Consider the following 15,249-nt stretch of genomic DNA (forward strand, 5'->3'; position numbering starts at 1 on the left):
AGCAAAATAAACAGTTACGGATAAAACATAAACACGCTTTTTCATTCTACAGGTCTCAATGCATGCAATTAGAGTTACTTAATCTCTCATGCACCAGTCCTACTGGCAGCATACTCCAGAATGATAATCAGATATCAAATTTATATTGAAAAGGGTCAGGAAAAAAACATGCATAATGTGGCTTTCTCACAATCTAGAAGTAAGGAGCCGATTAAATTGGATTCCTCAGCTCCACTAAAACGAAGGTGCGAAGCTCTAACGGACAATTCAAATGGAAAAACCAGCATGCTTTCTCGATTGGCAATGACAATTTGAGCCATTTTTGTTGTTAGTTAGGAAGTCCTAACAAGCAAGTTCTATGCTCTAATTGAGTTTCGCCATTGGCATGTATATTCTGGCTTTACGTCTTGAGCATTGATTGCTCTCCGCACTGACCACATGTTGTTCGGTTGCACGCTTTCAGTGCATAAGACGAATTCATGTAGATAATAAATTCGCTGACCCGCCCAATGTTTTCGTTACAAAGCAGTTAATCACCACGTTAAACAATCATCTTTCTTGTTTCTTCGCCTGTGCTATCCTCCATATGGACGGGCCCTTGTCCGGATGGTCATTCATCTTCCGATTTCAGTATTCGAGGAATGCTAAACCCGAAATAACGTCACCACGATGACGAACTGTCAGTGTTGCTGCGAACACACCGCATGGGAGAACATGCGACCGAACGAGACTAGAGTTTCCTGCCGGGAGAGCAGACGCACAGCAGAAGAGCAATGGTTTGATTTAATAATAACCGAACCGTGCTACAGAAACATCATGACTCACTGCGCCACGGCTACGAGGAGAGTACACACTGGCTCTCGGATCATATAAATTCAGCTATCGCCGTCTGCTGGCCGGTTAGTTCCGATTCGCGCGTACACACTGATTGACAGTCGTTGGCAAAACATACAGTCCGGCCTCGTAACAGTTTCGGAATGGCAGGAACAAGTGCACCGCATACGCTACCGTTTGCTTTTTGGCAACAGCAGGACCATAATGGTAAGACATCGTGATCGTTGTTATCCACATTAGAGTGACATTAGCGGTTCTACTGTAGATGACGAGAATGAGATTGAAGATGATATGCAGTCCGAGCTGATCGTTGAGCGAATCGACTCCTGTCTGAAAGAAAACGGAGTGAATCATCGAACGGAAAGGTTCGCGAGTATGAGTGCGTCAGCGAATAGAACAGAATCTTCACAACTAGTTATCCGGAGAGGACAGGAGTTTCTTCTGAAGCTCATCTGCAACAGACCGATCGATCCGAAAACGGACGCCATCTCTCTCGTGTTAGCCGTTGATCCAATTGCAGGCGAATGGATCAGCCATGGACACGGCACAGTCGTGTACATGTTGCTGCAAACTGACGATAACCTCGAGGAGGATCATGATTCCGATTGGAACGCCAAGCTACAATCGACCAGTGTGAATGAGGAAAACGCCACTGAGCTACTCATTGCAGTCAGAACATCTCCAAACGCTTCTGTTTCCAAATGGACTCTAACGATCAATGTCAAGTCGAAGGGTTCGGGAAAAAGCACTAGTTATCAGCTTGATCAACCGTTCTATCTGCTCTTCAATCCATGGTGTGAAGAGGATCCAGTTTATCTTGACAGTGAGTAGTTCATGCTGTGTTTTGATCGCGAATTCCTATCCAAGAATTTGTTTTTTGTTTTGTTTTGTACATTTAAAGATGAAGATCAGCGACAAGAGTATGTTTTGGAGGATATGACCATGATATGGAAGGGGAACGAGCGTAGTTTTCATGGACACAAATGGAAACTTGGCCAGTACGAGACGAATATCCTGGATTGGACCTTTCTGCTGCTAGGAGATGTAGCTCGTGTCTCCGCCACCTATCGTGGCAATCCGATTAAAGTATGTCGTGCCCTATCAGGAGTTGTCAACAGCAATGATGACTACGGTGTATTAGTCGGTAATTGGAGTAAAGACTACAATGGAGGAACAGCACCAAGTGCATGGACCGGATCGGTTAAAATCTTGCAGGAGTACTACGAAACAGATAAACCGGTTCGGTACGGACAGTGTTGGGTATTTGCCGGCGTACTAGCCACTCTATGTCGTGCCCTCGGAATACCTTGCCGTATCGTTACCAATTTCGCATCCGCACATGACACTGAAGCATCCCTCACGGTGGATATCTACATGGACGAGGAAGGAAACGTGAAGGAGAATTTCTCCCGTGATAGTGTCTGGAACTTTCACGTTTGGAACGAAGTGTGGCTAAAGCGCCGAGATCTCGGTACAAATGTTTATGATGGGTGGCAAGTTATCGACGGAACTCCACAAGAGTTCTCCGATGGTGCATACAAACTCGGACCGGCTCCAGTGGAAGCCGTCAAAAACGGACTAGTGAACATGTTATACGATTGTGATTTCGTGTTTGCCGAGGTGAATGCAGACAGAGTCTTCTGGCGCTACCGTGGACCTAGCAAACCATTGAAATTGATCCAGAAAAATACAACCGATATAGGACAGTTCATTAGCACGAAGGCAATTGGGTCGGACGACAGAGAAGACATTACAAACAACTACAAGTGTGGCGAACAATCGTCAGAAGCACGGATCATGATGCTGCGAGCCCTCAAACTTGGCCAAAACTGTCTCACCAAACACTATCTGAAGCAAATCAAAGTCGAAGATCGTACATTGATCAAGCATGAAGGTCGGGATGTTGAGTTTGAGCTGGAGCTCAACGATCAAGCGATGATCGGAGAGTCGTTCAGCATTGCCCTGCGTATAAGAAACGTCTCTTTCGACGACACCCACAAGATCAGTGGAATAATACATCTCAAACGTATATTGTACACTGGTAAGAATGTTAACACCATCACCAGTCATTCGTTTTCTAAAAGCGTTGGTCCAGGCAGCGAAGAAGTGATCGAGGTACCGATACAGTTCGAAGATTACTACGAACCAGGAATGGATGAGGCCATCTTTAAAGTGACCAGTTTTGCGAATATCGAGGGCGTAGACTATGAGTACTTCTCGCAGGAAGATTACAGTCTGCGTAAGCCAGACGTGCAGCTGGAACTCAGTGGTCGACCGGTGATCCAATCCACAGTAAAAGTAACCGCTTCCTTTTCCAATCCTCTCCCAATTCCCATCAACGAGGGTGCGTTCCAAATTGAATGCTCGGGTTTGGCCAAAACCCTCACAATACCGGTAAGAACCAGTGGGAGCTTGATCTTACTATTTCACATGTACCTCGCTAACATTTATTTTATTGGTCTATTCTTGCAGGTCAATTCAGTTGCCGCAAATGAGAGATGTGAAGTTGTTTTCATGATAAGACCTTCCTTCAAGGGAAACACACAACTGTCGGCTAAATTCCAATCACCGGAGCTGACTGATATTGAGGGATCGTTCAACTTTGAGGTAGAGGATCGGGAAGAAAATAACGAACTAAATGATGTTTTAGTTTTCTCCTAAAACGGGTACTGAGTCTTCGTAAATCAATGATCTTATAATGCTCTGTTATTGTTTAACGTAAAGATTATATTACCTTGATGTTTAATTGTAAGAAATAATCAAATAAACCAAATACTAAGCAAACCCTTCAAGTCTTTTTTAAACCGCCTAGACTCAAACATTCTAAACGATCTACAATCTGAGTAGAAACTTCTACTGAAACTCCACTTCACGTGTCGCGAAAAACTTCTAAACAGCAGAGACGTCGCTTGAATGTAATGCTTACTGAATGTACAAATTAACTATAAAATTTTACGGTCTTAACTGCGTAAATATGTTTTAAAATTGTCATTTCTTCGAAGAGGATATAAATTTAGATTAGAAAAAGAAATTGAAATACACGTAATGAACAGAATTTATCTTTTAAAATTATTCTATGACGTTTGAATAAAATTATGTATTGACAGATCGCAAAATTGCAATATTATAACATCCATGTTGATGACGTCGATCATCGCTAGGCAATAGTGGTGACGTCTAGAGATCAGCTGAATGATCAGCTGGATGAAGCTGATCAAATTCAAGCGACCATTTCCCAAAATGTCAAAGTGCGCCGCGCAGGTGAAACTAGTTCAAAGAAGATCATTAATTTGCATGCAAACAAGCATGTTTTAAAAGCTTCAAAACAAGCTTTCGTGTTGCGAGAACTCTCCTCAGTAAGGTATTTCTTGCCGGAAGAAAAGATGCGTAGAAGAAGAGTTGTTGATTTGATATCAACCGGTTTGATTTCCCAATAACCGAACCGTGCTACAGGAACATAAGGACATATAAATTCAGCTATCGCCGTCTGCTGGCCGGTTAGTTCCGATTCGCGCGTACACACTGATTGACAGTCGTTGGCAAAACATACAGTCCGGCCTCGTAACAGTTTCGAAATGGCAGGAACCAGTGCACCGCATACACTACCGTTTGCTTTTTGGCAACAGCAGGACCATAATGGTAAGACATCGTGATCGTTGTTATCCACATTAGAGTGACATTAGCGGTTCTACTGTAGATGACGAGAATGAGATTGAAGATGATATGCAGTCCGAGCTGATCGTTGAGCGAATCGACTCCTGTCTGGAAGAAAACGGAGTGAATCATCGAACGGAAAGGTTCGCGAGTATGAGTGCGTCAGCGAATAGAACAGAATCTTCACAACTAGTTATCCGGAGAGGACAGGAGTTTCTTCTGAAGCTCATCTGCAACAGACCGATCGATCCGAAAACGGACGCCATCTCTCTCGTGTTAGCCGTTGATCCAATTGCAGGCGAATGGATCAGCCATGGACACGGCACAGTCGTGTACATGTTGCTGCAAACTGACGATAACCTCGAGGAGGATCATGATTCCGATTGGAACGCCAAGCTACAATCGACCAGTGTGAATGAGGAAAACGCCACTGAGCTACTCATTGCAGTCAGAACATCTCCAAACGCTTCTGTTTCCAAATGGACTCTAACGATCAATGTCAAGTCGAAGGGTTCGGGAAAAAGCACTAGTTATCAGCTTGATCAACCGTTCTATCTGCTCTTCAATCCATGGTGTGAAGAGGATCCAGTTTATCTTGACAGTGAGTAGTTCATGCTGTGTTTTGATCGCGAATTCCTATCCAAGAATTTGTTTTTTGTTTTGTTTTGTACATTTAAAGATGAAGATCAGCGACAAGAGTATGTTTTGGAGGATATGACCATGATATGGAAGGGGAACGAGCGTAGTTTTCATGGACACAAATGGAAACTTGGCCAGTACGAGACGAATATCCTGGATTGGACCTTTCTGCTGCTAGGAGATGTAGCTCGTGTCTCCGCCACGTATCGTGGCAATCCGATTAAAGTGTGCCGTGCCCTATCAGGAGTTGTCAACAGCAATGATGACTACGGTGTATTAGTCGGTAGGTGGGTTGAAGATTACAACGGAGGAACAGCACCAAGTGCGTGGACCGGATCGGTCAAAATCTTGCAGGAGTACTACGAAACGAAGAAATCGGTTGGATACGGACAATGTTGGGTGTTTGCCGGCGTACTAGCCACTCTGTGTCGTGCCCTCGGAATACCTTGCCGTATCGTTACCAATTTCGCATCCGCACATGACAGCGAAGCATCTCTCACGGTGGATATGTATTTCGATGAGGAAGATAATGCCATGGATAATTTCTCCCGTGATAGTGTCTGGAACTTTCACGTTTGGAACGAAGTGTGGCTAAAGCGCCGAGATCTCGGTACAAATGTTTATGATGGGTGGCAAGTTATCGACGGAACTCCACAAGAGTTCTCCGATGGTGCATACAAACTCGGACCGGCACCAGTGGAAGCCGTAAAGAACGGACTAGTGAACATGTTATACGATTGCGATTTCGTGTTTGCCGAGGTGAATGCAGACAGAGTCTTCTGGCGCTACCGTGGACCTAGCAAACCATTAAAACTGATCCAGAAAAATACAACCGATATAGGACAGTTCATTAGCACGAAGGCAATTGGGTCGGACGACAGAGAAGACATTACAAACAACTACAAGTTTGGCGAACAATCGTCAGAAGCACGGATCATGATGCTGCGAGCCCTCAAACTTGGCCAAAACTGTCTCACCAAACACTATCTGAAGCAAATCAAAGTCGAAGATCGTACATTGATCAAGCATGAAGGTCGGGATGTTGAGTTTGAGCTGGAGCTCAACGATCAAGCGATGATCGGAGAGTCGTTCAGCATTGCCCTGCGTATAAGAAACGTCTCTTTCGACGACACCCACACGATCAGTGGAATAATACATCTCAAACGTATATTGTACACTGGTAAGAATGTTAACACCATCACCAGTCATTCGTTTTCTAAAAGCGTTGGTCCAGGCAGCGAAGAAGTGATCGAGGTACCGATACAGTTCGAAGATTACTACGAACCAGGAATGGATGAGGCCATCTTTAAAGTGACCAGTTTTGCGAATATCGAGGGCGTAGACTATGAGTACTTCTCGCAGGAAAATTACAGTCTGCGTAAGCCAGATGTGCAACTGGAACTCTGCGGCACACCGGTGATCCAGTCTGTAGTAGAAGTGATGGCTTCCTTTTCCAATCCTCTCCCAATTGCCATCAACGAGGGTGCCTTTCTAATTGAATGTTCAGGTTTGACCGAAACCCTCACGATACCGGTAAGATCGAATGGCAGATTGTTCCGATTTAACATCTTCATCACTGATATTTTATATTGGTCTATTCTTGCAGGTAAATTCTGTTGCAGCAAATGAGAGATGTGAAGTTGTTTTCATGATAAGACCTTCCTTCAAGGGAAACACCCAACTGTCGGCTAAATTCCAATCACAGGAGCTGAGCGATATTGAGGGGTCACTTAACTTTGAGGCAGAGGATCCAATATAAAAATTATCGGTTTAAGGTTTAAGCTTTCTCCCAAGTCAACTAAAACCCTTGGTGTTTCTAAAACTAATGCTTCTTTATACTTTTAGACCAGTTTTAAACTGTACGGAAGAGTCTGGTACTACATTACCATGACTATGGCCGAAACCGATAAAACTAACAACAAACATATTGTTCTTAATATATCTGCAGTATGGTTGATCGTCATTATTTCTTCTCGTTTTCAATTCCTGAGAAATGACTTAACTTACTATTCCAACACACAACTCCCTATTTTTGGAAGCTACTCTTTCGTCACAGTATTTCCTTAACTAGTAAATTGTAATTTTACAATTCACCCACTCACCAGTTTTATCCGCCACTCCCCAGAATTCGAGGGGACGATTCGCTAAAGGGTTGTTTCGTGATGAACCTCGTTCTCCCGCACTACCCTGCACACACGCCGAACAATCGCAACAGTTTGCGCGCCAAAAAGTGCTCAGCTTACTGCCCATCGTGTGTACGCGATTAAGAGACACTTCACCGCTTGAACAAATATAGATCACAGGTTGATGATTTTGATTGGCCGCGTTGTAAAGTTAGGTCCGCAGGTTCACGCGCACTTTCCCGAAACCTGTTGTAATGCTTTGTTGTGGTATTCGCCACACAGCTTAACACCTGTTGCTACAAAATTCACCTGTGTCCTTCGACGTGGAGGTGCGTATTTATCAGTCCGCCAGCACCAACAGCAGCCGATGATGTCACTTTACGTTCACAACCGAACCATACGGCATTGGAACTGACCGACTAATAGGTAGGATTAATCTTTTAGATGAAAAACAAACCGCACCAATGCTGGGCTCGTTAAACAGTGAACAAGAACGGACGTACAAACCTGGGTGATAAAAACGTGCGCAGTATCGTAACTGCCTAGCGGGCCCAGGAGCAATTAAATGAAATTAACATACAATCACTGATTTTAACCGATCGAACAAGGTACTAGAATTTGCACCCTGCACATCAACGCATCGCGCTCCCACGAGGGAGTGTTTTGTGTTCCATTTAAAATTAACACCGCCAACGACTCGCGCTAACTTACTACTACTCTGTGCTCGCTTCGAACGCTTGAACGTAACTGCAAAACAGGGTGGCGATTTAAATCCCCGGTGTCTTCCACGGTATGCCGGAATCGTTAAAAGTTTTTTTCAAGTGGCCGGTCGAGAGTGAAACATACAAATATCCCCTTCTTGATTTTTTTTTGTGCTGCCACACCGATATGTTGTTTTAGATTTCTTCTTTCCAACAACAACCTTCCCCTAGGGTCGAATGACCTCCAGACGGCACCAACGCATCTTGTGCTACGATCAAGCGGCACGATCACGGTGCCGGTGAGGGTGAGTGAGGTTTGCATCAGCGGCACCAACTGTGGCAAATTGTATCTGGACTAGCAGAGAGCAGCACGGCATGGCACTTGATGATGCGTCACTTCCTTCAGAACAATTCTGCCAGAAGTCCGATGTGATTTCCAGTTGCCATAGGTCATATGCGCATGCTTGATGGGATGCGATCTGTGCTCAATTTACATGTGTTTGCCGATAAGGCAGCCGTTTATTCTGCAACCGGCTGATTCACAGGGGTTCGCACGATGGGGATCCCCTTTTTGGGAACTCAATAGTGTGATCTCAAAAGTAGATTTATGTCTCATTGTTTCATCACTTCGCAGGGACACTTCACACGGTATTTTTGAAGGATGTTGGTTCTCGCTAATCGTAACCAGGTTAACTGGTGGAGTCGTGGTGCGAAATATTTAAGTGCAAAATTTAATACATGCTTGATTCTAGGACGTCTGGGAAGTTGGAGAGCGGTACGCATCGAAATCAACTGCTGATCTGACAGTCGTCTCCATCTGCTGGCTAAATCGATATTGTGGAAGCATTTATCGACTTCTTCATGTCGACGTTCTCTTTCGGTTTACGAAACCAAAAACATCTACAAATCCCACCACATCCTTAACTTTCATTCCATTGGTTTCGTTTTATTAAGGAGGCGTCATTGTAATACGCTAGCAACAGAACGCACTTTTCGCCTTTTTTTTTGCGCACTAACTGGTTAATCTGGCACGATCGTGCCTGGCGGATAGTTTGAAGAGATTAAATTAAATAAAAACAAATAATCACAAATCAAATAAAAATTACAATGTTATACAACAAAAATAAAATGAACCGAGCGAATTCTGCACCTGCGATGTACACTAAATACGGTTCTATCTATGTTTGGTTGTTGTTGCTTTTTAATTGCCTGGACAGTATTGCCTGTTACCGATCGTCGGGTTGCAAATTGACTAGAACAATAACTTACTATGTATAACATTTTGACTCCCTGTGCTCAGATCCTTAAAGCAATCTTACACTTCTCTGATGGCCGTTAGAAAATGCATCGTTAAGCTCGTCCGCGTACATCATATGCTAGTATGCTGGTTGGCTTTGTGTATACACATAGGAACAATGAAAGAGAAGTAACAGAAGCACATTCATACGTAAAACTAAAATATATAAGCCTAATCACAAACAACGAACATAAAGCTCAAATACAAGTTGGCCACCTTTCTTACAACGTTATTGCTTCTTCCCTTTCGAATTGTTTCGACTTACTCCTTTTCGTTTTTGGCTGCAAAGGAACTGTTATCACGGTTAGTATGGTTTCATTGGCGTTCGTTATGCTTCCAGCGCTCATCAGGTTTAAGCTCGGTGAATTGTTTTCTTTTTCAGTTTACACAGTTTTGTTTTCGTTCGAATAACGAATGTGGGCAAATTTTAACAACTGTTTTCCTTAACTTCTATAGGTAGATTTTCGATTCAAATAGCGTTGCGTTATGTAGTCGTTTTTGGCATTTTCCTAGCTGAACATTTTAAATGTTTTTTTTCTCTTCTCTATCTTTTCAGGATTGGTTATATACATTAAAGCTGGAAGAACGCACATTGCCGCAACGCAACGGGGGAACTAGCCCCCGCAACAGGCCCATATACGAATGATCCTTCACAACAACAACGTTAACAGTGGTTTAACAGGTTCAAATCTTTTACATTAACGGCACGTTCGTTTGGGTTAGTAGGTGTTTTAGTTTTGCGTACTAAACAAACAGCTACTCGTTGTCGTGTGTATAAATGCACAGTCAATTTTCGGTTTTGCTGAGATTCTGTATGCGTCACACTCTTCTCGGAAGCACCAGGGCACGTGCCTGCACCCGAAGCAAACTATTTACATCCTGCCGATCTGCCGCAAGTAATGCCACAATGAGCTCGTAAATCTAAGTTGCTGCGGTCGACGTACTGCCTCCTGAAGGGTACGATCTATGCTTCCATCTTGGTGTGCTCGGTTTCAAACACTATAAAACATCTTGCCTCACACACAGCATGGTCGTCGTTTCAGTTCAGATATCGTTTTCAAATGTTTCTATTGTGTTTTCGGTTTCGATCGTGCTCTTTCGCACACTTCCTATTCGTTTAGTCGCGATCGTGTAGCTTCCGGTGACGTTTCAAATTCGACGAGCATGAGAACTTCTTTAAGCACACATCACATGCGTACGGCTTTTCGCCCGTATGCGTACGGTGGTGCAGCTCGAGACTGCGCGCATTGTCGAACATCTTCGTGCACGTCCCACACCGGTACGGATTTTGATCGCTGTGGATGCGCTGGTGCGTTTTAAGCGTGCTAGCATTGTAGAACGATTTCGAGCAGATATCACATTTGTACGGCTTTTCGCCCGTGTGTACGAGCATGTGCTGCCGCAAGGCGGATGATTCACCATAGCTCTTATGGCACACGTGGCACTCATGCTGCTGTCGCTCGCTGGCCAAACCGATCGTCGACTGTATGGTCGAACCGCGTCGTCCTTCCGTTACCAATAGGCCGAGCGCGGGCAATCGAATCGGTTTCAAATTCCTTCCCAAAGCCGTCGATCCGTTCGTGCTGCTCGACGTCGTGCTTCCATTCAGGTTAATATTAAGGCTTAAGCCGGCACCTGCATCAATGCCAGCACCGCTCGGGATGGTGTTATTATTCAAACAATCGCTCGTATCTAGCAATGGTGACAACGGGCTTAACCCACCGTTGGTACTCTGGCTAACGCTGCTATTGTTACTGCTACTGCTATGGACTAGACTCTGTTGCCTGGCAATCATTTTTGCCACCTGTGACGGTGTGTACTTTGCCTTCGAATGGATATACTCGACGTGCATGTTGAGGTTCTTCGCGAAGTGAAACGTTTTCGGGCAGTAGTAGCACTGAAATATTCGCTCCTCCTTGTGGCTCGTGATGTGCCGCTTCAGCTGTTCAAGCACGGAAAATTCCAGCGAACAAAACTCACACTTTAGCAGCGAACCGTACGTTGGATCTGGCGATAGGTACGGATAGTTTAACGATTCCGTTGACGAGTTGCCTAGCGAATCGTGATCGTTTGATCCGGCCTCGTCCCACTCGTCACGTTCCGGACCATTCGAAACCAGCTCGTGCTGACCATTTAGCCTATCCTTTGCCACTGCCAGCGTAGTTCGGTCGATTTTGTTATCGTTCCTATCAACGATCATGTCATCCTCTTTCCCGTCGTCCTCCTTCTGATCGACGTCGCTCTGCTCGTCCAGCAGTACCTCCGGTTCCAGTTTAATATCCACATCCTCTTCATCGTCCTCCTCGTACTCATCGTCGTGTTCTTCTTGCTTTTGCGCCACCAACTGTAGCGTCGTGCGGAGATACTCATCGTTGTGTAGGCACCGTTCGCGAAATTCGTTAAAGTTTTCTACCTTCGATTTGCACGTACTGCAAATCGACGACGGAAGGCCCAGTTGTGGTTGTATCTGAAATTGTGCAGTTATCATAATAAAAAATACATACAAACACACACACACACAGAGAACACCGTTTAACTCGCTATTCGACACTCCAGCATCAACGATCGGAACAGATCGATCACTCACCCTAATCGATGTACAGTCGTAGATTATCGTCTGAAGCGCATCGCTTCCACTATCACCAAAAATAGACTCCAAAGTGTCATCGCCGGACAAACAGAGCCTGCAAATGTTTTCTATTTTTGCACTACGCCACACCGCCACAGAGCGAGGATAAACCAGAAGCGGACGAGCGGAGGATGTACAGTTCGCGTCAAACGCCACCGGAAGAGAAATGGAAATCATACTCGTGTAAGTGATCGTTCCGCTTACCACGTCAATCGACATCGCATTTCCTCCCAAATAGGAATACTTACTGTAATGAACTCATGGCTTGCGGAAGAAACACATCTGCACGGTCGGAGGGGTGGAGAGGCAGGCGAACGAGTAGCGAGTGGGATCTTTACCAGAAAAGGGCCGCGCTGGGAAGTTTGGATGGGGATAGGATGGAGATGCTTTGTTTCGCAATTCCTACCGCGAGATAAAACCTCCGTTGGCTCGTAGCGAACTCTAGCGGGGTCCAGTGATGCTGGATGGATGGCAGCGGCCCGTGGAGAAAAATCCTATGTTTATCTCCCCCCTCGTACTCCGTCGTCGTCGGCGACACAGTAAAACAATTCAATCAGGTGTTTGTTTTTGTTGCTTTTTGTTGGAACCTGTCAGTACGCACCTGTCAGCACGGACCTGCTGGTCGAAAAAGTTTCGTCAACAGCAAATGTCAAATCGTACCAGCGCGAACGTCAAATTTATGCTGCAAAAGATTTTACACAGCAGATTCGTCCGTTCCGTTCTCTTTGAACGTGCTTTTTGGTGTTATGCTATTAAATGTTTGCTTTACTAATGTTACACCCGTTTTTAGTAATATAAATATGCTATTTATGATTGATTCATGCCGAATAAAATTGATGTTTCTGCGGCTTGGTACCCATTAGCTAATTGTATAGACATTTAAGTTTCGTATCGTTTTAGTGCCTTATTATTTAGACAACGCTTTTAGCTTACAGAACTTACTTACTTTAGATACCCATTCAAAGCATTAACATTTCTCTCAAAACTGTTTCATACATCCGAACATCAGGCAACAAATGCAGAAGCATTTAGTAATTTATTTATAAAATTGTCCAAACCCATGACAAAAAATAAGGTACTCTACGTCTCTTGTTTATCAAACGAAAACGGACTAAGCTTTGGAACCAAACAGTGCCCTAATGTATAAATTTGTAATTAGAATGTGCACAACGTTTTCTTTATCACGATTGTTTAGAAGGTAAAATTAAAATGCGTTTGCTAAAGAGACTCAATACGCACATCGAGGCGGTATTTTAAAGGCTACGAACTAGCATGTAAACAACCCAAATGCACTTTTAAAATTAAAAAGAATTGTACATTAAAATAAAATATAAAAAAAAGGTTTAGTCTCAGCTTGTGATGTTTGTTGGATGCACTTGTGATGATCTTTTGCTATATCACGCTCTAGCTGTGTTCAGATGATTCTCACTGATTTTATATCGTTTCGGCCCGCGGGTCTAATGCGTGTATGGCTTGGGCAAGAGTCGGTCCGCCCTTTATCTTAATACCCTTTTTGCCCATTTCGTTCAACCGTTCCTCCAACAGGCTACGGTCGCGCCCACGTTGCCACCAGAGATGCAAACACGTCTGCAGCAGCGGAATGTAAAGCACCAGCAGTTCCGTATCGCACACATGCTCATAGCGTCGCAAGGCCAGCTCGGCCCACTGTTCCGCGGACGGGTGCGGTATCGGTGAGGTGGTACAGGCTGCCACCAGCCGGCACAGCAGCAACAGCACACACTTGGATTTGTCCAGAAATATTTTGTTCAACAACCGGAAGCAATTCTCCAACAGCGGTACGGCCAACTCATTACGCCGTTCGTCCAATAATTGACACGCGTTACGCAGCTCATCCCCTTGCAGAAACTCGAGAAAATGAACCGAATCACGCAGCAAAGGCACGGATACGATATGGTCGAGAAAGCACTCGAAGGCGGCACTACGTTCGCCGATCAGTTCGGCGGTGAAATTCCCCATCAGAACCTTCTTCGGGAAGCTGACCGTTTGTAGCAAGATCGGATAGTCTTTCCGTAACCCTTCGTACAGCCTTAGGAAGTGAGTGTAGCGTCGTTCGACACTGGTCGGGTACGGATCCGGACCGGGACCATCCTTGCGTATGTTCACCTCATATATCACGTACTTCTTGCCAGCACTGGAGGGCAACGACTGGCCATCGCCTGATGCAGCCGGTAGGATGCGGGCGAGTGGGATCTCAAAACACAGCACCACATCGTCCGGCGGTGGAAGAGGTCGTCTTGTAGGCCGTTGCCAAATATCTGCAAAGGAAACAAATGCCACATGGAATGTACGTCGCATTATATTTTGGCTGAACCCGTGTGAGCAAAGGACAATCAACAACTGATAAACGATATCTTTGTAAGTACAAGAAACCACTTAATGCTTTTGAATTGTGAATCAGAACTGTATGTGAATTTCGATGACTAAGCGCAACAGACATCGTTGTATTCTAACAACTACAGCCCTCCGTATGACGAACCCATAGCAAATGAAAGGTGAAATGAAATGCAGACTTCAACGTAAACCACCTCCGAGAATAAACTCATGCTAATATACCTTGCACGGTGCCCTTGGTCTGATGTTTTATGCTCAACGTACTTTGGTCGAACGCTTCCGTCGCACTATCAAGATCTTCTTCGATGGATTCTCTGTTCTCCATGCCTACTCTACGCCCGACGACAACAGTATGCACTAGACGACGGTTATTTAAGGGGACGAAACAATACGCAGAGAACACACGAAAAACATAAACAACAAAGCAAATGAATGTACCGTGGCACGGGTGAAGCCTGGCCAATACGGCTACGCTTTGTAGACCATTTATAGGTTCGTTAGGTTTCACCCACTTGCATCCACCGCCGTATTCTGCGGGCAGCTTCCGTTGAACGATAGAGAACTTATTTAATGAACTTAGGCAGTGAATCAGGAAATTGAGGTGGTTCTTCCCCCCACCGATGAGGTGATTTTTCTGCCCGTGCTTGTAAATTAAATTAACAAAGAAAGCTCCGTTTGACGTTAGTGCCAGCAGATATCTGCTGTACGTAAACAAATTTGTCTCAGCAAACTATTCGCCAGCGGGTGGAAATAAAACTGGATTGTGAGTAACGCTTAATTACAACACTAACTCTTTCTAAATTTTTGCAAATGCAATAATTCGATATAGTTTCTGCAAAACTTCTGTAAATTAAAAAAAAAGTGCTCTATTTACAATGATGCACAATGCTATTGTTATGGCACCACGGATGATCGGAGCGCTGTCAGCTGGACGTATTGCACAATGAGCGAGCACAGCAAACGATACACACATCTAGAGAGCAAGAGAAACTTCTTGGTCTTCAGGAAAACAAAATACAT

At 44.5% G+C, this 15,249-nt stretch overlaps 4 protein-coding genes across 4 annotated transcripts; 2 read left to right on the forward strand and 2 right to left on the reverse strand.

Annotated features, from left to right (window-relative positions):
* Positions 1-977: 977 nt before the first annotated feature.
* LOC128714473 (annulin-like) lies at positions 978-3,495 on the forward strand. The gene is made up of 4 exons (XM_053809347.1): positions 978-1,041; positions 1,100-1,657; positions 1,736-3,228; positions 3,307-3,495. The coding sequence occupies exons 1-4, from the start codon at positions 978-980 to the stop codon at positions 3,493-3,495; spliced, it is 2,304 nt and encodes a 767-aa protein (XP_053665322.1).
* Positions 3,496-4,409: 914 nt separating this feature from the next.
* Positions 4,410-6,886, forward strand: LOC128716316 (annulin-like). Its single transcript, XM_053811236.1, has 4 exons — positions 4,410-4,473; positions 4,532-5,089; positions 5,168-6,660; positions 6,734-6,886. The coding sequence occupies exons 1-4, from the start codon at positions 4,410-4,412 to the stop codon at positions 6,884-6,886; spliced, it is 2,268 nt and encodes a 755-aa protein (XP_053667211.1).
* A 3,479-nt stretch (positions 6,887-10,365) lies between these two features.
* Positions 10,366-12,164, reverse strand: LOC128713596 (zinc finger protein 880-like). The gene is made up of 3 exons (XM_053808455.1): positions 12,126-12,164; positions 11,836-11,956; positions 10,366-11,715 (listed from the first exon to the last, which is right to left on the reverse strand). Exons 1-3 carry the CDS (start codon positions 12,137-12,139, stop codon positions 10,366-10,368), a joined length of 1,485 nt encoding a protein of 494 aa, XP_053664430.1. The 5' UTR covers positions 12,140-12,164.
* Positions 12,165-13,311: 1,147 nt separating this feature from the next.
* LOC128716319 (sorting nexin-21) lies at positions 13,312-15,249 on the reverse strand. Its single transcript, XM_053811238.1, has 3 exons — positions 15,201-15,249; positions 14,452-14,586; positions 13,312-14,153 (listed from the first exon to the last, which is right to left on the reverse strand). Exons 1-3 carry the CDS (start codon positions 15,247-15,249, stop codon positions 13,312-13,314), a joined length of 1,026 nt encoding a protein of 341 aa, XP_053667213.1.

The sequence above is a fragment of the Anopheles marshallii genome, chromosome 3 (assembly GCF_943734725.1).
Source record: "Anopheles marshallii chromosome 3, idAnoMarsDA_429_01, whole genome shotgun sequence".
NCBI classification, from domain to species: domain Eukaryota; kingdom Metazoa; phylum Arthropoda; class Insecta; order Diptera; family Culicidae; genus Anopheles; species Anopheles marshallii.

Bases quoted from the DNA above. Each gene is read 5' to 3' on its own strand.
- LOC128714473 (XM_053809347.1), top strand. From the start codon at position 978: ATGGCAGGAACAAGTGCACCGCATACGCTACCGTTTGCTTTTTGGCAA. The intron at 1,658-1,735 runs GTGAGTAGTTCA...GTACATTTAAAG, and splicing joins GGATCCAGTTTATCTTGACA to ATGAAGATCAGCGACAAGAG. The intron at 3,229-3,306 runs GTAAGAACCAGT...CTATTCTTGCAG, and splicing joins CCAAAACCCTCACAATACCG to GTCAATTCAGTTGCCGCAAA.
- LOC128716316 (XM_053811236.1), top strand. From the start codon at position 4,410: ATGGCAGGAACCAGTGCACCGCATACACTACCGTTTGCTTTTTGGCAA. The intron at 4,474-4,531 runs GTAAGACATCGT...GTTCTACTGTAG, and splicing joins GCAACAGCAGGACCATAATG to ATGACGAGAATGAGATTGAA. The intron at 5,090-5,167 runs GTGAGTAGTTCA...GTACATTTAAAG, and splicing joins GGATCCAGTTTATCTTGACA to ATGAAGATCAGCGACAAGAG.
- LOC128713596 (XM_053808455.1), bottom strand. The intron at 11,716-11,835 runs GTGAGTGATCGA...GCACAATTTCAG, and splicing joins ACGACTGTACATCGATTAGG to ATACAACCACAACTGGGCCT.
- LOC128716319 (XM_053811238.1), bottom strand. From the start codon at position 15,249: ATGTATTTTGTTTTCCTGAAGACCAAGAAGTTTCTCTTGCTCTCTAGA. The intron at 14,587-15,200 runs GTGTGTATCGTT...ACCGTCGTCTAG, and splicing joins GTTTCTCTTGCTCTCTAGAT to TGCATACTGTTGTCGTCGGG. The intron at 14,154-14,451 runs GTATATTAGCAT...TTTCCTTTGCAG, and splicing joins GACCAAGGGCACCGTGCAAG to ATATTTGGCAACGGCCTACA.